Source organism: Clavelina lepadiformis, chromosome 4 (assembly GCF_947623445.1).
Source record: "Clavelina lepadiformis chromosome 4, kaClaLepa1.1, whole genome shotgun sequence".
NCBI lineage: Eukaryota > Metazoa > Chordata > Ascidiacea > Aplousobranchia > Clavelinidae > Clavelina > Clavelina lepadiformis.
The window spans coordinates 21,563,875-21,588,936 of record NC_135243.1 but is presented as its reverse complement, the minus strand read 5'-3'; the positions used below and the strand labels follow the sequence as shown (position 1 = coordinate 21,588,936).

The 25,062-nt window shown below is 35.7% G+C and overlaps 2 protein-coding genes across 5 annotated transcripts; both read left to right on the top strand.

Annotated features, from left to right (window-relative positions):
• Positions 1–222: 222 nt before the first annotated feature.
• LOC143452291 (uncharacterized) lies at positions 223–10,752 on the top strand. 3 transcript variants are annotated; one of them, XM_076953198.1, is made up of 14 exons: positions 223–475; positions 2,380–2,431; positions 3,105–3,195; positions 3,569–3,632; positions 4,417–5,433; positions 5,553–5,633; positions 5,871–5,957; positions 7,300–7,377; positions 8,075–8,182; positions 8,579–8,711; positions 9,030–9,157; positions 9,671–9,835; positions 10,071–10,124; positions 10,223–10,752. In XM_076953198.1, exons 1-14 carry the CDS (start codon positions 413–415, stop codon positions 10,397–10,399), a joined length of 2,298 nt encoding a protein of 765 aa, XP_076809313.1. In that variant the 5' UTR covers positions 223–412; the 3' UTR covers positions 10,400–10,752. The 3 variants fall into 3 exon arrangements, with proteins under 3 accessions (XP_076809313.1, XP_076809311.1, XP_076809314.1); XM_076953196.1 differs by having other exon boundaries at positions 224–475; positions 5,868–5,957; XM_076953199.1 differs by lacking the exon at positions 223–475 and having other exon boundaries at positions 2,403–2,478; positions 5,868–5,957.
• Positions 10,753–12,344: 1,592 nt separating this feature from the next.
• On the top strand, positions 12,345–23,100 carry LOC143451880 (large neutral amino acids transporter small subunit 2-like). Of its 2 annotated transcripts, XM_076952644.1 has the most exons (14): positions 12,345–12,582; positions 13,002–13,086; positions 13,675–13,888; positions 14,109–14,251; positions 14,955–15,080; positions 16,225–16,339; positions 16,492–16,536; positions 16,957–17,080; positions 18,063–18,166; positions 19,084–19,180; positions 19,374–19,523; positions 20,005–20,185; positions 20,394–20,462; positions 20,494–23,100. In XM_076952644.1, exons 1-13 carry the CDS (start codon positions 12,490–12,492, stop codon positions 20,456–20,458), a joined length of 1,542 nt encoding a protein of 513 aa, XP_076808759.1. In that variant the 5' UTR covers positions 12,345–12,489; the 3' UTR covers positions 20,459–20,462; positions 20,494–23,100. The 2 variants fall into 2 exon arrangements, with proteins under 2 accessions (XP_076808759.1, XP_076808757.1); XM_076952642.1 differs by having other exon boundaries at positions 20,394–23,100.
• The last annotated feature ends 1,962 nt before the right edge of the window (positions 23,101–25,062 follow it).

Below are 25,062 nucleotides of genomic sequence, written 5' to 3'. Positions count from 1 at the left end.
GATGAATGGTGAGGTAGTTTCAAGACAACCTATGCATTACTGTTGTAAACATATTTCATTAATATATGTTTGAAGAACACGATATTTTATATTTAAAAGTATGCTAAAGGACTATATTAATTATCTTCCATATAATCTCTGACTTGGATTGTGCTGAATTTTTGCGTTTGGTTTTGTTAAGATGTCTATGAAAACAGCTGTTCGTCAGCTTGGTCAAGAAATTTGCAAAGCATTCCGCTGACATGCACGTCTTGCTGGAACTTTGCGGCTGTTTGCTCCTATTCTGTTTTGCCTTCAGTTAAACTTTCCACGAATTGATGAACAAATTTGGAACGAGTGTTGGATATTTTTTCAGCTGAGCACTGTTAAATAGTATTCTGACCTAGGCTAGCGTCTGTTCCAAAAATCGGGAATGTTGTCTTCAGAAATTTCTGATCTAGAGAACTTCATCGACAGTTACGTTGGACCAGACAAGGTGTGTGATTAAGCTATGTTTACAGCACATGGAGTTTTAATTATATGGGCCTAAACGTTTTGTGTAAATTTATTTTTTATGAGTTATCAAAAGTATGGCACTGCCAATATTGCAATGTGTAGCTGATTTAACAAACCTTGTTTCACTCGTTTTGGCCATGTTCGTCAATATGTTAAATCGATGTGTTGATTAAAATATTAGTGTGCTTATTGATGAAGCTCAAATGTGGCACTTGCTCTTACAAGGTGTTGCACAGCAAACTTTTTTATCTTCATGCCGATTTATAATAACTAATCAAAGAAAAACTGGTTGTTTAAAGTTCTATTTTACAAAGAATAAACACAGAATCAAGGCTTCAGTGCCTAGTATCATGCCGAAGTATGTACCTTTGCATGCACAATTTGTTGTCAAAAACTGTCTTACTTTCTAGTCGGGCACTTGATATATACATGTTTCAGATAAATGTTTGCACACTTGACTTTATATAAGCCTTAATTTAGAGACCAACTAAACAGCCACTTAATAGTCTATTGTAACTTTAGCCTTTCATAAGAGATTCATTCAAGTTTAATATAATTCTAATCTGATACCTTCCACACTTGCACACTTGAGTTAGTGAGATTGCACAATCAAAATCTGGGCAAATCCTGCTATGAAATACAGACCGGGTGTCAGTATAGTCTTCCGTAGTGCCAATACTGGCATGAAGGCAGTAGGGATAGGACAAAAGTAATCAGTGATGATCCGGGGGAAGGCCTTATTTAAGGTGATATCCAGTTTTTTTTATGTGTACACTTCTGTACCAAATTGGGACAGCATACTCTGCAGCGTTACAAACTATTGCGAGCGCTGCAATGCGAAGATTGGAGGCATAGGCTCCCCAGGATGACCGAGATAGACATTGTAGGAAGTTGTTTCTTGCAGATGTTTTGCTCCGGCTGTGATGTGCTGCTTTTATGTCGGCTGGCGGACAAGCATCACAAAATATCTTGGTTGCGAGATGTGTGGTAGGATTGTACCACTAAGTTAGATTGCTAGCTAATGCTTTGATTCCTTGTTGTTGAGACAGAAAGCAGTTGTTGTTTTCGTAATGATGAGCTTCAGCCTCTGTGCTTGTAAGAAGTCGGCAATTCTCTGCATGTTTTTTGAGTCTCGAGTCTCCTCCACGTTTGTGCAGTTTGTGTTTGCATGGAGAAGGGCCAAATCATCTGCATAGCCATACTGGTATGATGTTGTTTGTAGAATGTCACTGATGTTGATGCTGCAAAGCATAGGTGACAAGGTAGAACCCTGAAGCACGCCATTTTTTTGGCGTGGGCAACTGCTTTGTCCACCACTGGTATTGAGGGTGAAGTCTCTTCGGTTGGATAGCATGTCAGTAACAAAGCATATTATCGGTCAGGCACCTTCTGCAAGAGTTAAAGAATAAGACCCCGGTGCTTTATGGTGTCATAAGCAGCAGCGAGATCCACAAGAACAACACCAGCTTTTTATCTTTGTTTGTCCCCTATGTTATCAGTGAATGGTTGATCTTTTAACCTAAGCCATGTACATATTCTTGAATAAATTTGGGGTTTAGTAGATAAAAATATGACTCTGATCACGGTGTCACAATCGGGTGACAGGGTAGCAGTGCATAGTTTAAAAATGTATCATCGGATCTTGCACTTAAGCAGTTGACCCTAAGTTGCAGCAAGTTAGTGAAAGAAGTTTTCTTTTTGATCCAGTTAAGCCTTTAATATTTTATTGCCATTATTATACATGTAGTAGCCATGACATTGATAAATAAAATGTAGTTGACATGTTAATTTTTGTTGTATATATAATTCGTTTGTTGTTGTGGCTATAGTATCAAAGAATGATGGGCCTTTATTTTACTATACTCCTATCTTTAAATTTTGCAGGCAGCAGAGTCTCCTCAAAATTGGTCAAGAACTCACTCATATGAAAGCATTGGTGAATAACTTTTTAACATAATATGCTAAATAACTGTATAGTATGAGGTAATAATATAGCTTTATTTATTAACATTTTATTTAACTGCTAATTAATATATTTATATAATAAAGTTAGCTATATTTAATATAGCCCAATTAAGATGTAATATTTTATAATTGGTAATATAGCCCAATTTCCTCGTGTTTTGCGAAACTGAAAAGCTTTCTGTAATGTTTTAATGGCTTGACCTCTGCGTACATACATCAGTACATAGGCCATGATGGCTACCAGGTAGAATGTCATTTTCCATCCTGGAATATACTTGTAGATTATTATATTACACAAAATATTCCATAATATTGTTGCTCCATTGCTCTTGTTACAAATGTGTAAAATTGCGAATTTACAATCCCGAAAGTCTTTCAAAAGTTTTGGCTATTTTTAACCTTTTCTGTTTTATTATTCTGAAATTATACTTCCATAGAATTGCAGCGATGTTGTAAATACATCAAACTATTTTCAATTTTGCAAAAAAGTTTGGACAGATATTTTGGGTATTTTTATCAGATTTGTGAAAATAAGTGTGGAAATGTTTACAGATTTTTGAGAGTTTTCACAGATAAACAGATTTTCAAAAAAATGTTTTAATTGAATATTTTATACATATATATTTTATGTGTCTTTATTTCAGGTTACCCTGATTCTTTTGGTGGTGCAAATCACCACAGAAACTATTCCCCAGCAGCTGGAGATGGAACTGAAGTTTGGGGAAAACGACATGCGTAGGTTTTATGTTTTGAACAATGTTTCATGAACTTTCTATTTATAGCATTAGAAGGCATTGACTTTTGCAGAAATAAATCTATCTTACGATATTTTATTATATAGTTACCGTTCAGATGATTTTCTTTTGTCAAAGTATGATATGGAATGGTGAAATTTTTAACTGTTTGTTTTTTTTTGGTACGATAGTAGTACGGTATATGAATATATAATAACAGTTTTTATGTGATCTTGTACTCATATACGATGATAAAAATAATCTTCTGCCGTTAATATAAGTATGATCTTTGTTTTATATGTTCATTATGAATACTGATTTGAAGATAATGATCATGGCTTGCGCAATTGTTGAGACAATGTATAATCTTACAGAGGTAAAGACTGGAATATGACATTGCCGAGACAAGAATGGACAGACCATCGACCGCAAGTCCAAGTAATTAATTCAAAAACTTGCAGTGTCTAGCTTCACTGTATGATAATTTTATGTCTAGTACTAGTCCTTACATTTAGACAGATCAGTCATGTCTACAAATGTAATAAGCTACAATCCAATCAAAGGCACATTATTTGCTTGAAGTTAACTGTGTTTGGTGAAAAAGAACTGCCTCACAGTTCAAAGTTCTCTCCTTCCATTCACCGCGTATAAGTCAATTCAATTAAAATCCAGATCACTGGTTCCCAAACTGTAGGCCATGACCTAGTAGTGGGCCACAAAGATATTGTCTTTGGGCCACAGACTGTGTTTGAACAGACTATATTGTTTTGTGTCAATCATTCATAATCGGTTTCAACACAAGTTGATATGAAGTCCAAGCAGCACAACCGTCTTGAAGTTGGGCAAGATATTCACTGTACTCCCTCATCAACAGAGCCAAGAATTTCAAATCTTGTAGCCAAATTGCAAGAGCATGTATCTCATTGAAAAACAAACGGTCATATACCATTTTGCCTGCTTTTGTGTTAAATTTTCATACTTAAAAAAATCGCTTGTGCCCAAACTTTACAACACGTGGTTAGCCACGAACCGCTATTAATTAAGTATTTGGGCCACAGATCAAAAAAGTTTGGGAGCCACTGATCTAGATCAATAAAAAAGCGGTAAATATGGACTGCCATAATTAAAAATTTGGACACAAAGTAAAGCGTTTTATGCATAAACACAATACTTAGATTTTAAATACCTTGTCTGAAATTTCATGAAATTTTTTCTCCTGAAGGAGCGTCCCCCTCAGCAGTGGCAGCAACAAATAACAAGCGAAGTCCAGCACGGCTACCCTGGCCAGTGGGCGGGTCAAGGTTTTCAGGACATTCCAGAAAACGGCCACAATCCCAACCATATTCAGGCTGTAGTTAGTGACCTTATTAGGCAGAATAACATGAACAAGCCCCCACAAAATTTACCTTCGTGGGTCGATATTACTCAGCCCCCGCCCCCTTTTCCAACCTCGATGACCCCACCAATGCATTTTAGCAATACAGCGAGAGAATTTCCACACGGGAACGAAGTAATGGGTCAGGAGCCAATCTTACAATCAATGACTTTTCAAAGGTCTCCAAACAGAGGGTCAGATCAGGTGGTGCCTTCACAAATGCCAATGGTTAACAACATCGGTTATGTCCCGAATTCAGTTAACCCACAGGGTGACGGATGGGTTGAAATCAACTCTCAGTATCACCCCAACTTACAAGCTTCTCCCATGCAGTGGCCGGCCCAACCTTATTATGAACAAGCAATGAACTCTTTTCCTATCCAGGCCTCACATGTGGACGCTCCCGACTTTAACGCTCAGATATTGCAAGGAGGACTATTTGAGCAACCCAATGCACTGGTGCAAGCTGACTTGGAAAACACCCGTCCCCCTCCGCTAAATAATTTCTCGGCAAAAACACCAAACAATCCAAACGCTCCTCCGGCAGATGAGAGAGCTACAAAGAAAACCACCGAACAAAAGCAAGAGGAAGTAAAGCGTAAAACACCTAACTCCAATCGAAGAAGAGAGAGGTTCAGTCCGAAGGAGCTTGAAGCGCAACTGTTCGAGAAGACAATGCTGGAGAAGTATCCCAACTCCAAGTTGAGGAGGAGCTCAAGCAAGAGTGATGACAGCGACACGCACAAGTCATCAAAACCATCCAATAAATCTCACTCACGGCAGAACAGCGAGGAGGTATTTGAGAATGATTGGGATGACAGATGGAAGACACACAACATCCAAGTTCAAATCAGCAACAAGAAGGTATCACTTTTCAACTTTGCCATGTTGCTTGTCTAAATAAACTTGCTATATTAACATTGGTATTTAAAAAAACGTAGGTCGTTGGCGATATTGTTTTCAAAATAAACGTTGCTTTTTAGGCAAATTTGAAGCGAAGACCTAGTGCTGCTGATGAAGACCCAGACTGGCGGAGACGGAACGATTCTGAAAATTCATCAAAGGTGTTTAGCTCACTGTAATCTTGTTTGCAGTTATAGATATAAGTTGGTCGTATCATGTTGGTAACATCACCAAAATAATGTATTTTGTTGACCTGCTACAACAAACTACTACCACTCATTCCATTACCCCATAAACTGCTAATAAGCTTTATCCCCATCTGTTATGGAGTTTATCCTCAATTGTTACAGAGTTGCCAAGTGTTTTAATGTAATAGTTTGACTTTAATTAATCAGCAGCCCACTCGACATTACAGTCGCCATTCTTCAGCGGACAATGACGCTAAATATAAGCCCTCGCAAGTTCAAAGTAAAGGAAATCGTGAGGTAAGATACCGGCGGCATATGATAATAATTTAAGTTTTGAAACTATTTCCACAAACTGGTTGTTTTATACTTTTTGAAAAGATGTTAATTTTGTTTTTGTTAAGTTCTTCAAAACATATGCTCTTGTCTTAAAGGTTGATAAAATAGCAGCTCCTTGTTAGCTTTTCAAATAAATGTAAAAGCAGTAACTGGCATCACATTTAAGACCAAAGTTTGCATCCTTTCAGTGCTTTCGCCAATAGGGGACTTTGTAGGTGCTGTATAATGTATATGCTATCTGGCTATTATGTATTATAGCAGTGCCTCTCAACCCTCGGGTTTCGACCCAAAAGTGGGTCGCCATTTGGTTGGTTTGGGTCGCCGTCGTCAATTAAACTAGTCCACAAAGCCGTTCAGTAACTGAGTACCTTACTCTATTCATTGCATATTGACTGTTTGTTGACGTCATAGTGCATTGTTGCAGAAACACAAATGAAGAAGCATGGTGATGATTCTTTGCTGTGAGACTTTAGATTAGCTACGTTCGAGTAAAGGCTAAATATTTGTAAATATCCAATTTAGGGGTAAAAAAATTTGGTCGCCTCAACATCGCTTTTAATTTACGTTTAATATTTGGGTCGCCGCAGAAAAAGGTTGAGAAACACTGTATTATAGTATATATAGTGTATATATATATAGTGTACAGTACACGTACACTTGAAGTGTGTAGATGAAGATCTTTTCTGCAGGTTGTTAATTTTGATAAATACATTATGTTGTTATCATTAAAAATACTTCTGTATAGAATGCCTTTTGCACTTTCGCCAGGTATATTTTGCACTTTCACCTATCTCAGAAAGTGAAACGATACATATCACAGTGGTATGTGCTTTCTATTCCTCATTCTTTGTCTTTTTGCTGTGTCTTTCCCATTGAAAACGGTTTTCATTTTCAGTTGTATCCAGCATGTGTGTGGTTTTTTCATGCAGCTTGAGCTTTCTAACTCTCCACCACTTTCAAGATAATGTTAATTCTGACCAATTGCAGTTAATTAATTTTATGACTGGCATAAATAAAATTCCCCACAGGCCATCTATGACCTGTTTAACTTTATAGAACTAACCAGCTGTTAATTGCATTGGAACCAATTAGAGTGAGAAGTTTATTAAGCTATTTGCCAGCTCTATCACTTCTATTCTATTTTCTTTTCTATTTTCTTACTGCTTGAACCATTTCTTTGTTTGTTTCTGTTTCTGATCAGCAACAAGGCTTGACATTGGTAGTGATTCATCAGCATCTTTCCGAGAGGGATTTCACAAATATATTTTACATCGGGAATAAAACAAATTATTTATTTTTTCAGAAAAGGGAATCCCCTAACACAGGAGGAAGCAAAGATGTGTTGAAATCTGATAAATCCTCCAGGAGAAGTAGAGAAAAGGTAGGCTGAGGGACACTTTTTGGAAACGATAAATGCAATCAAACATTTACCAAAATACGCAGAACGAACGCAACAGACAAAACAATAGAAAACATTTTTACAGCATGACTCTTTTATATATTTGTTCTAGGTATGAGTTGTAACTCCCAACACTACACTCTTGAATTTAGGAGAATATTCACTGTAATATTCGCTTCATATTAACATAGACTTATTCTTTTTTACTGCAAGGCACTAATTAAGAAACAATCAATGCCCGTGCGGATTTTAAAGGGCATTGTCAAGAGCAAAAGAATGCGAAACCTGTTTTTGTTTCAAGCAATATAAGTAACTTAAATGGTTATGTATAATGCATAAGCTTAACATGCAGCTTTAGTCCATATGCCATTTCGTTCCTCTTAATCAATTGGTTTGTTTAAAATGCTTCAAATTTAATCCTAATATCCTGTTCTTATTTCCAACTGCAGTGGCTTGCCACATGGTTGCAGGTCGTATTTCACTTTGCAGTTCAATCATCGCAAAACGAAACTAAATGTTACTTTAAAACTGCATTTTCTTTACATGCACTTCTCAAGAGAAACTAAAGTAACTTGAGCGGGGTTATTTACGCCGTGTCCACAGCCATTACAACAACTGTGCGGTACCATCATAGTTACTTATATTCGTGCAAGTGTTATATTTTTATATTTGTGTGCAGAGTGATGACAAAGACCAAACAAAACACGATTATGAGCGAACCGATGAGAAGAGAAAAGTTGCTGAAAAGAGTAAATCCAAAGTTCATGCATGGATTGAAGATGGAAAGGTCGTCATTCACATGATTCATTTAGTGTTACTTACGAATGTGGATTTACTTTTTTTATGAAGGTGTTTCACGGTGAAGTGGTTAAGTTAATTACGCTTAATCTTTTGACCTTTTTTAAAATCAGTGATAAATTTTTGCAGTTTGCTCTATGAAAAACAGTTAAACCCAACTGGCAGACGTGGTGAAAACCACCAAACTGTTTAGGGAGCTTCTGTCCCACGGCCCTTTGTAGAGCATATAGTGGGTTGAGGGAAAACATCGTTATTTTATTTTGATTTAACCCTAAAACAATAGATCCAGTGTTATATCTGTTCTTTTAGAATAACTTAACATTATTCAAATGATTTATGATGATTTTTATGATTAGGACACGTCAATAAAAACTTCTATTTTTAGAAACACAGCAGTGATTCCGTCGGGCAAGAAATTCACCGATTGCAGATCACAGACTCCGAAGCTGACCTGACAAAATTCATCGAAATGACGCAAGCGTTTGCAACAACCGAGTCAAAGATGCGAGAAGTTGCAGGTATAACAAATGCTAGCTATAGTAGTTGTATTTGGTCTGAGTAGCAGAATTGAACTAGTGACATCATCAAATTTAAATCCTGCAAAGATCCTAGTTCGGCCAATGATGTTCTTCACAAACTACTATACTAATTAATGCTCATTGCAAGATTGTTAAGCTGAAGCGAAACCTAACCCACTAAATTACTGTACTTTGGGTTATCCAAAATTTTGAAATTTCAATCTTCCAGGATGATTATATGTACTTACTTTGAATACATCGTGTGAAGTAAAGCATGAAAATGACTCATCGCATTATGTTCTTCAACCTTCCATACAGACATCCTATGTAATAAAGCTTTGAAGAACCCGAAGTTTGCTAAAAATGCGTCGATATTATGCGACCGCATGGCTTGGATGATGGTGCAAGGAACAAAATTTCGAACCGTGGTTCTGAACGTTATGCAGGTTAGGACAAAATACTCATCTGTTATTGTGTTTTATTTGCGAATGTGTGGTAGACATGTTGCTTTATGATACATCTACCACACTAAATGTTTAATATGTCACAATCTAAGCCGTTATTAAAACTTTGATGTTGACGTAGCTTTTTATTAACAGCAGCTGTTGTTAATGACAGTGCCAGTGATAAGATGGTTAACTGATATCAAGAATCATATGAAATTTTGTTTATTGGATAAAGTTGGGTTTAATTTCATTCTTAACGTGATCCTTGTTAAAAATGAATGCATTTTCTCTTTGATTTTTATCTCCATCTAAGTTTGTCCATGTCTCAGTAATGAACTAGGAATAGAGTTCCAATTTCAGCCATGTTGGCAATTAAATGCACATAAGTTTAAAAAGTCTGCATCAAATTTTTAAAAACTTGCAGTTAAGCATTTGGAAGCGTTTCTTTTTCTAGAAGTACACACTACGACAGAAGAAAGACCCCTCGAAAATGCAATAAAAATTATCTTTCAGGGCCACTTTAAAAATCGTGAACAACTATATTCTGCTTCATTCCGATCAGATCGCCGATGGTATGGTTTCGCAGCATTTTTAGTCGAGATTTTTTTGAACGTTCGAACTTCAACGAGGGAAAAACTGGTTGTTCTCATTTCACCCGTTTTTAGCTGTTTGTTTCAGGTGAATCATTGCAGTTGTTTCAGACTTTATTTGGAAATCTTTTTATATGGTGTATGCCCCAAATTATATTGATATAATACTTCGAGTAGGCATTTTGCCAGTTTAACTTTGACTTCTCAGAAATTTTGAGTTAACTAAAGCAATTTTCAAAACCATCGTGCTGTTTCTGATAATTTGAAACTTTCTGTCAAATTCAAATATTATGTCATTACTGGCTAGTTTTTTGTGTTTAAAGATTTTGACCGGTGATAAGATAGACCAAGAACACATTGAATGCTTTGGAAGATTGGTAAGATAAGGGTACAATGTCAAGTTTAAAATTTTTCATCAAAACCAAAAAAATGTACAAAAAACGAACTTTAAATGAACTGTTTTTGGCATTTCAAGTTCTTAAGTGTGGGACCGTCCCTGGAAGCAGAAAGTCCTCAACGGATGAATGAACTCATGGGAGAGATCCGTGATCGGTTGGTGATTTCCAAAACCGCCTCCGTCAAACGAGTTCTACTTAGTTGTGTCGAACACTACGCGTGCAAATGGAACAGAAATGGAGTCACCGATACGTAAAAATGTCCAGTCATTGCAACTGGGCCGTCTTTCGCTTTTAAGACGAATGATTTGCTTAATAATTAATTTTAAGCCAGTTATTTTGTACCAGAAGGTTTGCGGTTTGACAATTTCTGCAATGGATTTCTATCAAACTTCCGTTACACGATTATTATTGAATATGCTATAACTTTATGTTAATCGTGGTGTATTTTCGTTATTATTTATTGTGTTTTTTCATCTTGTTGACCATTTATTTACACTGCTTGCTATGCTACGTGTGGGCAACCCTTACAATTTATAATTTTAAAGTGCCTGTGTTTTATTGTTTTCCTCGCTTGCGTTGCTTCTTATTAACAATCTTTTTCATACGATGGTGCCATTCGTGCGTCTTACTAGCAATGGCAGATATCGCTCGACTGACGATCATTAATTTTATGTTTGCGAAAGAAATATATTAAATTAATTAAAACCAAACCTTTTCAAAACGGTGTGTTTCCCGCTCAAATTGATCGACATCTGCATGACCAAAATGTCAATTTGTTGACGTAATCACCTTACGTCGGTCACTAAAGAAGACGAATTCCACGGAGCTCGGCACATAACTTACTAGAGCGGGACATTTTGGAGCCAAAAATAGCTGCGTCAAACAAATAAAAAACTGACATTGCAACACGAGCCCAAACATATCAGACAGGTCTTATCGTAACCGCTGCTTTAAGGTGGTCGATGTGTTTTTAGATCGAAGCTAAAATTTGATGGTGACCCCAAAGGGGGTAGCTTCTGTGAGAAGATTTCTGTGCTTCTGTCTGACAGTAGACAAAACTTCCACTGTGGATTAGCCTACTAACCTAGATCAGGGGTGTCCAACGCGGGCCACATTTGACCCGTGGGAAGGTTCTGAGTGGCCCGCGCGGTTATTTTCGAAATGACTTATCAACTGAATCGCCTATGTAATTTATGGCGAACTTACATTTCGAGAAATTGGCATTTATTGTAGGCTTTCTTTGTCTATTGCTCTATAAAATAGAGCAATAGATAGTAGAGATAATAGATAAGAAATCAATAGATAGATAATATATTGTACTATAGTCTCTAGTGCAGGGATGCACAACTGTTCAAGTTAATTTTATTGCATCACAATTTATTTCTTGTAAGGTTAGAATTTTGGTGTGAGGGTTTTAATTAGAAATTAGCATTAAACACTCAAGTGGCCCGCGCAATCATTCGCAAATCGCATGTGGCCCTTTGGCCAAAAAGGTTGGACACCCCTGGCCTAGATGATTTCGAAACCAGAAAAACTAAAACAGAAACTAAGGCAGTATTCATCCAAAGGGGCATCCTGGAATAAACGTTGAATAATGCGGCCTTAAAACGCATTAACTTACAGTCTTACATAATCATATATTTGCTTTTCACTTACTTTTTCAGTTTGGTTGGTAGGCTAGGTCTGTTCATATGGAGTCTGGGGTGAACTAAAGTCAATAGAAAACAAAGTTAATATTTTTTTTGTGTTTTTCCATTAATTTTGGGGTGGACCATAGTCTACACACAACAAAACGTTCATCGCAAACTATCACAGACAATCTCCGGTGAAGCCCCTTTTAAGATAATTTTTAAGACATGATTATTTTCGGGCTAGCCGATACGTCGCACGTATTTCATACACTTTCTGTTTGGTGTATACGTTTTTAGATAAATATTTTTACAGTGCGAAAGTAAACTGAAATCATTTGTTGTAGAAACCACAATGTTTGCACAGTTGGCAAACTATTAAATTCAGCTGACGCAACATTTCATGAATGAAAAAAGAAAAAAAAGCAAACGTGTACGCGTGGTGCCATCCGTTCTCATAGTAAACCGAGTAACCTACCAACCGTTGAGTTTTGTAATGTTGCGTTTGTCAGGCTGGTGGATATGTGTTGTTTAACTTCTTTACCTATAAACATGCTTAAGACGTAAACCGTGCCATTAAATTGGTTTTAGGTTGTGGATAAGGATTGTGGTGCTGCGTGCTGTAAACAAATAATTTTTATAGCCTACACATAATTTTTCTGGAATAATTTCGATCGATATCTGGCATCAAGAATCGAAGATCAGTTGCAAGCAAAATGTCGGATCTTGAGAATAACCACATCGTTAGAAAGAATGGAAAAGCTGTGGAATTAAAACCGTTGAAAACATATGAAGAAAAGGAAAAATATGTAAGATTTAATTCTGGACTCAATATTTAGTTTTAGACTATGCTAGAAACCCTACTGGTAATACATCGGTTTTCGACGAGGAATTGTGCGTGCAAAGATGCGAATTTGGGGGTGATGACGTGCACTTAAGCCTCAATTGTTGTTTTTTTTTTATTATAAAGTGACTTTCAAAGAACCAGCTTTTCTTTGTTTATGATAAATCGGCGTGAAGATAAAAAATTTGGGTCTAGAAAACAAGTGCCCAACCAGATGAGGTCACAATTTCAGTAGCTGGGGTCTAGTATACATAAGCAACCTGTGGTTGAGCTCTTGTATAATACCACAAAAAATTTTTGTGCACGTTGATGAATCTCGTGCGTGCAGCTGCCACACTTCTACTATGAATGATTAGCAATTTTAACAAAAATATACTTTTACAGGAACTTCATGGCGTTGAAGAAAGTGCGGAAAGCTTCAAGCTTCAGCGTACTATTACCGTAGTGAATGGTGTTGGTATTATTGTCGGTAGGTATCTATTTACTCTTGTAAGCATTAAGCTTGAGATTATATGACAATGACATGTGGGGTTTAGTATACAAGTGTACAACCAGATGACGTCACAATTTTAGTAGGTGGGGTTTAGTCTACAAACACATCCTTTGGTTGTGCACTTATATATATACTAGATCAAATATTTGTTAATAAGAGTTTTTTCTTGGATCGTTTGTTTTTCTGAAAGTTTTTGTTTGGCTTAGATTACTTCTATTTATTTACTATTATATCATATTTAACCACTTTCAAAGCATGTGTAACTTCTTGTTGTTTTGTTTGTTCAAGCTAAACAAGTCTGTTGAACAGCACACATGACATCACTAATGCTACCTAATTTGTGGATTTACAAAATCTTAAACTTCCCCTCTGCATAAAATTAATTTTAAATTGAGATTTTAGTTCAATGTATAATTTGCTTGGAATTACCCAGCAATTAGCTTAAGACTACTTTCGCTACGTTTAAAATTTGTGTATATAGCACTTTTAAGTAAGAATTGTCACCAGTTTTATAACAGTTTATGTGCTTTATTTGGTCGTACTACAGGTGTCTTTGTTATACAGGAAATATTATCGGCTCTGGAATCTTTGTTTCACCGAAGGGTGTCCTTGAAAATACTGGGTCAGCAGGAATGGCACTTATCGTCTGGGCACTGTGTGGTATTTTTTCAACGATTGGCGCGCTTTGTTATGCAGAACTAGGGACCACTATTCTTGAATCTGGCGGTGACTATGCTTACATTTTGAAAATATTTGGATCTCTGTTGGCATTTTTAAGGTATTAAGCATTTTCTATCTAAATAAAAAGTTTTAATACTATTGTTTACTGGCTTGTAGTGAAATTCTTTTTGATATATGTTTGCTGTGTTCTTACGTTTATAAATTAAGCTGTTGTTTCGTATATAAATTCTGTGAATTGTTTACCGTATTGCACTTAATTTATTACACAATAACAAAAGATTTTACAGAATTTTAAAGGAAGTTGTTGTCATTGTTAGGTTATGGATTGCTGTGTTGATTATATATCCTACCAACCAAGCCATCATAGCACTAACATTTGCAAACTACATCACTTTTCCTTTCTTTGAAACATGTCTTTCACCAGATGTTGCAGTTCGTCTTCTTGCAGCGGTCTGTATCGGTAAGACCACTTTAGACCAGCCAGGCATTATCTTTACATGATAACATAAGGACTTAATATTTGTATCGTGCTGCTGCCAAATTTGAGCAGTTTTGTTTTTCAACTGCGAAGTTTAGTCACCTTCCGCACAACAGCATTCTCCTATAAGTAGACCAATCAGTGAGGCTGTCGTATTAAAACCAATGACGTATTACGCACATACTGTACAGTATGACTCAACTGTAAGTTGTGGTGAATACCGGCTAGCACATGTAGCTTCAGGCAAGTTTTAAAAATAAACCGGCATTGACCTTGTCTTGACAGATACGTAAAAAATCTCACAGACAAACGCAAACATAAAATTGCTTTTGCTAAAGTTTCCACTACAACACCACATATCAGTGTGCTTAAATTTTATTACTTTTTATTAAATTAAATCCTTTTATAATTGCTTTTCTAACACAATTATATATATACCTCAAATCTGTTTTTAATCATAGGTTTTGCTTTATACAACTTAAATTTAAAGTAATTTATGACGTGTATAATTACTATTGCGCTAATCTATCGCATTTGGTTTTACTTTATTTGTACAAAGTGTGTATTATAAGCTTATGTACAGATTGGGTTTTGTGTTGAGAAAGCTCCTACATTAATGTAATCATTTTAACTTGTTAGTAACTGTTTTTGACATTGACCGATAGTAACTCCGCTTCTCTCGCAGTTATTCTCACGTGGGTCAATTGCAAAAGTGTAAAGTGGGCTACAACGGTGCAGGATTTGTTCACTGCTGCAAAACTTCTTGCTCTCGTGGTCATTATTATTGCCGGCTTTGTGGAGATATTTAAAGGTAAAATTTCTGCTGGCATAGCTTACAATGTGACATAGAATTCTACACAGCATTCTCTATGTATGATATAATATGAGCATTCCTTATGTAAAGAATAATGTAGGTATCAGTTGCAGAAACAATGCTCAGTAGGTTAAAATTTAATTAGAAAATAGATTCGTCTCCCCTGACCTTGGTGGGATATTGTTGCTGGGCTTCAAAACCAGCTGGGAGGTGGGAATTGTAGTTTGTGGGAGATGGTGCAGCTATTTTATCCAACACACTACTCCCACTAAGCTGATAATATGATTTGTAGGAAATTTCACAACCATGTAGGCTTAATATCCCACAAAAACAAGGTGGTGCTACTCAGACTTTCGAACATTTTAACACAAATTTATGAAATTCCTGTTACTTATTGGTGAAATCTTTCTGTTATTGCCTTTACTGTTAACAATGGCCAAGCATGTCACGGTGTGGAATCTTTTGACTGATTAGAACAGAGTTCATGTTACAGGTCATTGGCTACATTTGATATGCTGAAGGTGTGTCCAGGCAGTCAGGCAAATCAGAGCGCGCAAACAAGCCGGTTTAAACCAGAATACCTTGGTTTCTACTTGATTATTGTTCATTAGTAGAAAATTCTATAGCAGCAATCATTCGTGTAGAAATTATTCATATGACTGGTGTTTTGAAGTGAATTTAATAACCATCTTAATATCACTTTTTGCTTTGTAATGAAGCTGGAATTTTAAGAACGTCTACATTGTCCTTACTATAGCAAACTTAATCTTGCTGTTTTTGTTGGTAAAATATTCTCATGTTGAGTCATTAAAGTGAAGCCAATCGTGTGTTTGGGCAGTCAGGCAGGTATGAACTCACAATGAAACCGGTTTGAACCAGTTCATTTCCCTCCCTCAGTCCCTTCCTGTTTATATTGATACATGTATTGTTAATTACATTAAATGGCAGCTGTTAGCTGTAGCCTGTTTGAGGAACTTATAATTTACTAAGAGGTTACAAACAAAAAATTAAAGTTATTAATATTTCAGACAAGCATTATATGACGTATTACTGTACAATGACATCTATAAATAACTGTTTTATGTGATTAGATAAGTAGGCCTATTACACTACCTTATACTAAAACACTAATCTTTTGCAGGCAATGCTACTTCACTTGAAGTTGGTAGGTCAATGGACGCAGTTGGCGGCAAAACAGCGGATTTCTCTCAAATTGCCTCAGCTGCTTACCAAGGTTTCTTTGCTTATGCCGGATGGTAAGTGTTCCAATTGCTTGCTTAAAGATGTGACCTAATTGTAGAAAATGGTCTGTAAACAATCACGATTATTGCTGTGCTTTGCAATCAAGTATAATGTAAACATTTTGGTCACATCTCACATGTATAATAATTATTTACATTTTTTGAAGGAATTACTTGAACTTTGTAACTGAAGAAATGATCAATCCATACAAGTATGTGCGATTTTATTTCAGAACATTAAGATGCTTTAACTCCGGGTGTCCAAGGCTGACATTATAGCAATAGAATACACAGTGTCATGTTTTTGAAACCATCTATTCATCAGAGATTCACAACTATAGCTTAATTCAGTATTCGGTGTATTTGCTGTGTCATTGTTAATTTGTAGTGTCAACAGACACACCTGCCCCTAGTCAATGCTATTCTTTAAATGTTTTATGTCGTCTATTGTGTAAATAATATGCTTGGTCATCATGATACATTTAGTACATGGCCAGTTCACACAATGACTTAGCAAATAATTTGTTAGCATTGGTTTCACTCCTGTCATGCTTAAATGGACTTCTAACAATTGTAACTATCAAGTTTCTTTTTGCTAAAACTCAACGATGGTTTTCTGTTTTTAATTTCAGAAATTTACCGCGTGCAATTCTCATTTCTATGCCCATCGTCACCATCATTTATCTTCTCGCCAACATTGCCTACTTTGCCGCCATGAACCCGGAGGAATTATTGGCTTCCAACGCCGTTGCAGTGGTAAATGAGTGTGGCCTAAAGTATGTAATTAGCACTTAGTCAAAATTAATTATCAGTTTGGTGAAACATACAGTTGAATGGAATCCACATTAGGCATGTCAAACGTACAGATTGTGATTTCGGGACCCAATTTCAGCAACTCGCTCTCTCCATAGCTTTATTGACAATTGTAATCAACACTATTTGTACATTATTTGACCACTTCTCATTTTGACTGTGTACGCAGTTTGGTTTTAACGTTAAATACCTGGGACACGCCTGGCTTAAAATGTATTTGTACTTGCCCATTTACAATTTGAACTGCTGGTGGGGCTGAGATGATAAGGGGAATCCCCAGATTTTATATAATGTTCACCGCCAGAACATGGTTGCCTAAAAACCTCGGTCGGTCGCGATAGTCATTATAAAAAACAGCCACAAGAGTCTTGTGTTTTGACGGCTATAAATTCTGCGCTTTCTAAGGGTATTACATTTTTTGCTGAATATTTTTAGAAAACGGCGCTACCTTGTTGTTAAATACGAGTCAAAATGCTGACATCATGCGTGTAGAATTAGTTTTCAAATCTCGGGTACCTTGGTAAGCTCTAGTCTTGAGCAACATTTTGCATGAGTATTTTTATAGTTTGTGATTAAAATTTTCTTTGCAAAAAGGAGATTTTGGTCCATAAATCCAGCACTTTTAGTGTGTGTACTTGGTTATAAGTTAAACACTACTTGTAGGGTAGTTCTGAACCCTCACATTTGGTTCGTGACTGATGGTTGACGAAACACTGCTTTGTCTTAGCTTTAAATAGATGTGTAACAAACAGTTAAATAACTGTCGTTTGACATTATCTCCACTCATACTGACAATTGTATGTCCATCCACTATTTGTCCATATAAAGTTCCACATTCTTATTTTATAATGAGAGCGTATAAGTCAATCAGTATTGATTTATGGCAGTCCCTTCATCGCTTTCATCTTTCAACTGAATGTTACAGACCCTGGGCAACAGACTCCTAGGTGTTATGGCGTGGGTGATTCCGATTTCCGTGGCATTGTCAACGTTTGGTGGAGTTAACGGCTCCTTGCTTGTCTCATCAAGGTGCGTATCAAGTGGACTTCATTTCGATAATCTCATATTTTACGCTAATGTACATAGCACACAATAACATCCAGATAGTGTATCAATATGAATACACACTACTGTCATATCCTGCTATAATTGAATCATAAGAATTGTTTTTAAAACGTGAGCAACAGACTTATGTCAATCACTTGAGACCAGAGGTTTGAAGTGGTACTTACCAGTGTAAACAAATCTGTCACATCCTGGTTAGATTTGCTTTTTTCACTTTATTTTTTTGCCTAGTCTGTTGCTTTTGTATATTGTCTTGTCCTACGGCAGTAGGACAAAAGTAAAAGATTGTGGGATAACATCACACTTGTAGCCATTTTACACTGATAGTATTTACTGTGCTGATATACCACCTATTAATTAAGTTGCCTGTAAGAAAATATCCTGTTTGTGATAATGTTTGATGTATTTTTGGAATTTTGTCGTTTGTTTATAGCTTTGTTGGTTTTTATATTCCCCATTTTCCATTTTATGTTTTTTTGTTGTAAAAGTTTTAGTCAAGGTGTAATTGTGTATTCCAGTTAAAAGCACTGTAATTAATCTTATTCTCGACGGTATTTGGTTTATATTAAATCAAATCTTTCTTTTTGATCTTGTTTTCAATCTTTCTTCTCATCTTGTTGTTGTTTTCCTACGTTCATTGTGGAGCGTACGTGACTGGCTGTTTGTGTGCTGAGCAATTGGTTGTGTGTTATTTAAGTTCATAGCTGGAAGCGCTTTTGTTTTTAATAAAATAAAATTTAATATTTTCAGTTTGATATTTCAACACATTACCTGTTGTAATAGATTGATATTTATAAAGAAATCTGCTTAGATTTGGTTAAACATCAATATTTATATTTGTTTGCAATCAGAAACTTTAAACAAATCGATTTTTATTTCAGAATCTTCTTTGTCGGGGCCAGACATGGACACATGCCGGAGTCACTGGCCTTAATCAACTTAAATAACTACACTCCAGTCCCTGCTTTATTGGTGACGGTAAGTTACTAGAATAAATCATACAGATGATGATAATTACTTTCTTGCTTCATAGTTTCCCTCCTGCATGATACTACAGCTTTGTTTTATTAAGTTCGGGTTTTAAGAAATTTAAGGCAAAGTTGAATTGTTTTTAAAATTTAGTTTTTTTATTTCTATGTTTTCAATCTAATTGTCAAACTTTTCTTTTCAGTCAGCACTCAGTCTGTTGATGCTTGTAACCAGTGACATGTACGCCCTCATTAACTACGTAGGTTTTGCCAACTGGGTGTGGTACGGTGTCGCTATCGCAGGGCAAGTGTATTGGAGGTTCAAGTATCCAGACTTAAAGAGACCCATCAAGGTACTGTCGTTTTTTGTTCAATGATAAAAGCTAAAAGCGTATCTAATATTTCTGTACAGTTTAAAATTTTTGCCAAGGATTGAAATTTTGTTGTTTTTAGTTTTATTAAACTTAAGGAATATTATTCCTGTTGCAATGTCACTCGCTTTGCAAGAACAGTTTGAACTAAATAAAAAAGTGTAATGTTAACATTTCCATAATAATGTATTAAATCAGGGATGTCCAACCTTTTATTATAGTGGGCCGCATTGTCACTTGAAATAATTCAATGGGCCGCAAAACCTATTAAATTTCAAGAAAAATGGGTACATGAAGTACATACTTTTGGAGTGAAAATGACTAGCGGGCCGCACAAAAATTTCAGGCGGGCCGCAGGTTGGACATCCCTGTATTGAATAGATCTTTTGTTAATAATACCACAGCGTAAGTATTAATTAATATAAGCTGCTTTTGTTAAAATAACTTCCTTTTATATTTCCAGCTCAATATCCTTCTACCCATCTTTTTTTGCCTGGTCTGTATCTTTATTTTGGTTTTGTCTTTCAAATCATCACCAATTGAATGCCTCACTGGTACTGGTATTACCTTATCAGGCATCCCAGTCTATTTTCTGTTTGTATATTGGGAGAAACGACACCCAGATTGGCTGCACAAAATTAAGTGTAAGTTACTGTGGTTTTCCTTCCATTTTATAAATGTCCATGATGTGGGATTGAAGTTAGTTTTTTAGGTGTACTTTGTTTTCGCTTAATTGTCACGGCACTGTATAAGTTTTTGATGCAATTGACTTCATTTGTTAAAGATGAAAATATTTGCTTTTCTACCTGTCAACTGTCTACCATTTTTAACGCATATGTTATTACTTTACAGCTGATGTTACGAAGTTTATCCAAAAAGTATGTTATGCACTTCCACAAGATACACATGAAGATTGAGACTTTTTTTTTTTTTTTTCTTTTTTTTCAAGACTGTTCTTTTTACCAATCAGTTTTCCGAACTTAAGTAAATTGATTAGTTAATCTTTTCTTTTTCTTCGGAAAACACTTAAAGATAAGTTATTTCTCAGTTCAAACCATGTTGTTACTCTTCTTCCTCTGCTATTTATTCACTTGTTGCGTGAAGTTTTTCTTACAGTTCACACTGTTACATATTTAAATTTTATGCTGTTCTCAAATTATTTATTTTTTGTTATTTTTTTACCACTAAAACCAAAATTTCTGTGTCACTTCTGTCGCTAGCAATGCTACGCTTGAAAATTATCTACACTAAAACGCGTAATTATAAAATGATTTTTTATTTTTACCTTCAAACAACTGACTGTTTTTACCTTTTAAATCTCACACTGCATAAGAGGTATGCAACCTTTTCCAATATACACAAGTAGCAGGCAGGAATTTTTGAGAAAAACTTTTTGGAGTGCAATAATCAATAATTGGAAGATCGAAGTATGATTATTTTTAGTTTTGATCATTCATTCTATCATACTTTGTATCATTCCGCAAAGAAAATTCACCAATAGCGGGAAATGTTTTTGTAACTTAAATAAATTTTATGATGAAGTTATTTTGTTGTCAAATTTTGCTTCAATTGTTTTCATGCGACTTTGTCAATATGCCTACACAGGAATAATGAACACAGGGGATAGCATTACCAAAATTTAAATTTGGCCCGTAATTCCAATATTTTTAATGAATTTCTGAACTTTTTTTTTCCTGGGATTAACATCAATTGCAATTCAAGAACTGTAGCTGAACACTACTGTAGCTGTGATTTTTGTTATGTACTTTGGATTATTTGGCATTTTAGTAGGAAACCTTTTGTATTACTTCCTGCTTAAGTTATGCAACACTGTCCTACTGAAGTTCTTTTATAACTAATCCAAACGTTTGTTGTGTAAGAGCTGAACCAGTTACTACTGTAGATTCGTAAATTGATTGTGGTAGCATTTTAGTGCATAACAAGACAAAGGTTCACACTCCATTACACAATGCTTGTTCCAGCAACTGTATTTTGTAGTTGCTGCTGCATTCGCCCAGCTAGTTTTAACCGCTTTTATCTGGTTGGTTTTAGTGCTTCTTTGCATGTTAAATTGCTCCTGGTCATTTCGTCTTTCCAGTTTTGCTGTTCCCAATTTTTTCAAAATTAAACTTGCAGCCAATTTTTGTGCTTTAACCGTAACATCAGAACAAAACATATTTGCACAAGTAACATTTCTCACATTTGTTCAGTACAACTAGTTCACGATTTAACATCGCCACTGAAACTAAAATGTTAATTGTTGGTGCGATTTTGGCTTCTAACTAAAATTCTACTGTAGAAGCGTTACTGTAGCTTTTTTTTATCAGTATCGCTGAAAATCACAAGCGGGGAAAACAGACAGAGCTAAATTGTCGATCATTTGTTCTATGTACCTGAAGCTTGTGCAATTTTTTTCTAAATTGAATGTTTTTCCTCAAAACCAAATACTAAACCTTTTAAAATTTCGACCATTCTGGTCTCAATAAGCCACGAATTAATTTCGTTCGTTGACTGATATAAATTTTGTAAACTGGCTCACGCCTGGTACAGCGTGGTACAGTACAAAGTGTTGATGTACAAATCACAATGTTTGTTTTCCATACTGTTATGAATATTTCGCTTTTAAAACTAATTTTTCTCACGATTTTATGTCATGTGACATTGGTTTCTGGGCTTGAATATTTTGAGCTTTTCATTTATCTTGCGCCACAAGCAATGCATTGCCTTGTATGTAACTTTACTGATCGTTTTGAATCTGATGTTACTGAGTATGTGTAATTCCAAAAATGATTTTGCTATCGTAGCTAATATATACACATGAATGAACTTACACTACTTAAGTTGTGGTTGGCTTTTAACTTGTTTTCTGTGCACATCTTTTTGCATTTTGGGAAACTGTTTTCAATTTTCTTTCTTTGCCTAGGTTTGTAATAGATTTAACTAATATGCCTGTTTCGAAGTTGTTTTCAGTCTAACTTATTTCTAGTAAATGTGATATTACTTCTACCGAGCATAGTGCTAAAAATTGCGACGAAAGTGTGTGTTTTATATGTATTTGCTCCTTGTAAATAGCGACCATAGTTCATGTGTTCATTGTTTATCTTTGCTTCAAAATATCATGACACATCTGTAAACAGCTTTCACACGTCTCTATACTGGCAATAATTTACCTTTCGCTATTGGTCCAGCCGTCATGACCCCAAGTGCTTGTCATTCTTGTTCTATTGCTTCAACGTCTGGATCATGTCAGGGTGTTGGTGAACCTACACTAGAGCGATAAGTCATAGGCTCAGTGTATCATGGTAGAAAATAGCTAACCTACGCTTGTGTGAAACGCACCTTATCAGCAAGCTCAATATGGATAAATCAATCATCGTCCTGTTGCAAAGATTTTGTTTCTCGACGTTTTCAATCTTTGTTTTTGTTCCTGTTCTTTGTCTACTTATTTATTACGTCTTCGCGATAGCCCCTTGGTAGTGGTGAGGGGTTGGCTGTAATTTTTTCTTATTCACTTTGTGCTTTTAAGGTTCGTAATAAAATAAAACGGTAGAGCTTGCAAGTTGTATGTCGTCCACGAATCAGAATACCAAAAGATAGATGGAGAGTTAACACAGATCTCTGCGTTGTCACCTGATGTATTTTCCGGTCGATTTTTATTTTGGGAAACGTTAGCTATGAGTTGCTCTTAGGGATGGGCCGATACGAACCCAAACCCTTAATAGATTCGCCGAATATCGCCTTTATGGAAGATTCGGGCGAACCCGAATACAATATTACTTAATTAGAAATAGGAGAAAATGACGAAAAATTTCGTGTATCCAGAGTATCCTAGGTGATCTTTGTTTAGTATTATAACGTCATTGTGAAAAGTGCACCATAATCACTCCAAGTGATTGGAATTTTGAAGCTTGTTTTCATTAATTAGGCCGATTGTTTGCAGAGTATCCTAGGTTTGCCGGCAACAGGAGACCTAGCATGGATGAAACACTCAAGCAGAACATACTTTAGGCCAGCTTATGTCAAATCTGTTTCAGACAAGAACGTTTTTGCACTAAACACTGGTTACCCCAAGTCAGAATTGTTTATTTATTCGTTTTAGATAATGATACATTATGTTGTTTTCATTAATGAAATCTTTTTAGCCATACGTTGTTTAACTTGTTAATTGTATAATGTAGTTTATTGTAATAGGCTATGTAGCCTAGTTTATACTGCTTGAAACCTTTATGAGCTATTTGTTCAACAGAATTTTAGTAACTGCTTTTACCTGAACATGTTTCAATCTTTTTCAGATTTACAAAGAAAGACAAAGTTTTTTTCTTTGGTATTAAGTCAAGAAGTCTAAGAAAATTTTACACAAAATACTACAACGAAATAGAAAAGCAAAGAAATAGATATTGCGAATTAAAAGTTACAATGACCATACACAACCGGTACAGTAATCAGACATTAGGCCTACTACTAAATCCATCAGAGACTGTCTGTTTCTCGTAAGCCAGATTCCTCCCTGGGATTCCTCTTCTTCTGCGTAGGTTGCGTCCTCCAACTATCACTCCCTGAAGGGAAAAGTTGGACAAGATTGGTAAATGGAATGTAGAATTCAAATCTGTTTAGTGCGAAAGTGCCCACGTCTACCAGCTATACAGATAAGTACGGAAGTGAGAGCTTCCAAGCAAAAACGTTTAAGTCAACCAACGTTAATTAACTTTCACGGAAATGGCTTTGATATGAGCAACAACTTTAACAACATTGTTTGATAAATGCAAAAGCTAGTAAGAAAATATATTTTTCAGCTCACTCCATTTGGTTTCGCTTGCGGAATCATCTGTGAATTAAACGATTGCAGATTGCTAACTTCTCGTTCCTTCCAAAGAACTTGAATTTCCAAATTTTGCCTTTTGATCTCGTTCAACAGTGAGTGGTTAATCCTGTTGTAATCTTTGTACCTGGCGTAAAAAATGCAATATTAGCCACAAAATGCTCCAGCATGGTCTTCGAAAACCATCCAGACGGTCCACATGTAAGTAGTGCAAAAATTGTGACTACTTGAAAAGTTTCGACAACTGGGTAATAAGTAATAACATTTATTTCCAATATCACATCAGTTGGATCAATGATTAATTTATACCAAAGTTTTCATTTTTCAAGTTCCAAAGTTACTCCCATCTTCCCAAAGTCGATATTAAAAATCGTAATTAAGACGTTTTAGCAGTTTCTGTAATTTTATCAAAAGTATAAACAAACTAAACTGATTACTCAAAAACGCTCATTTATTGACAGATAATTATCTTTCATGCAACCACTCTTTTGGCAATGAGATTATTTCAGCGAACAATTTACCTTTTAACTTAAGACGTAAAATAATCACAATGTACAGACCTCATTATGCTTATTAGCATTGTCAGCATTCCTAGACCAGTGAAGATCTTCCTACAAATCCACAAGTCAGCGTAGACAGTCTCGGGTAGAACGGTAGTATCTACAAAGATGCCTTTCTCTGATGAACTTGGTGCTGAAAAAA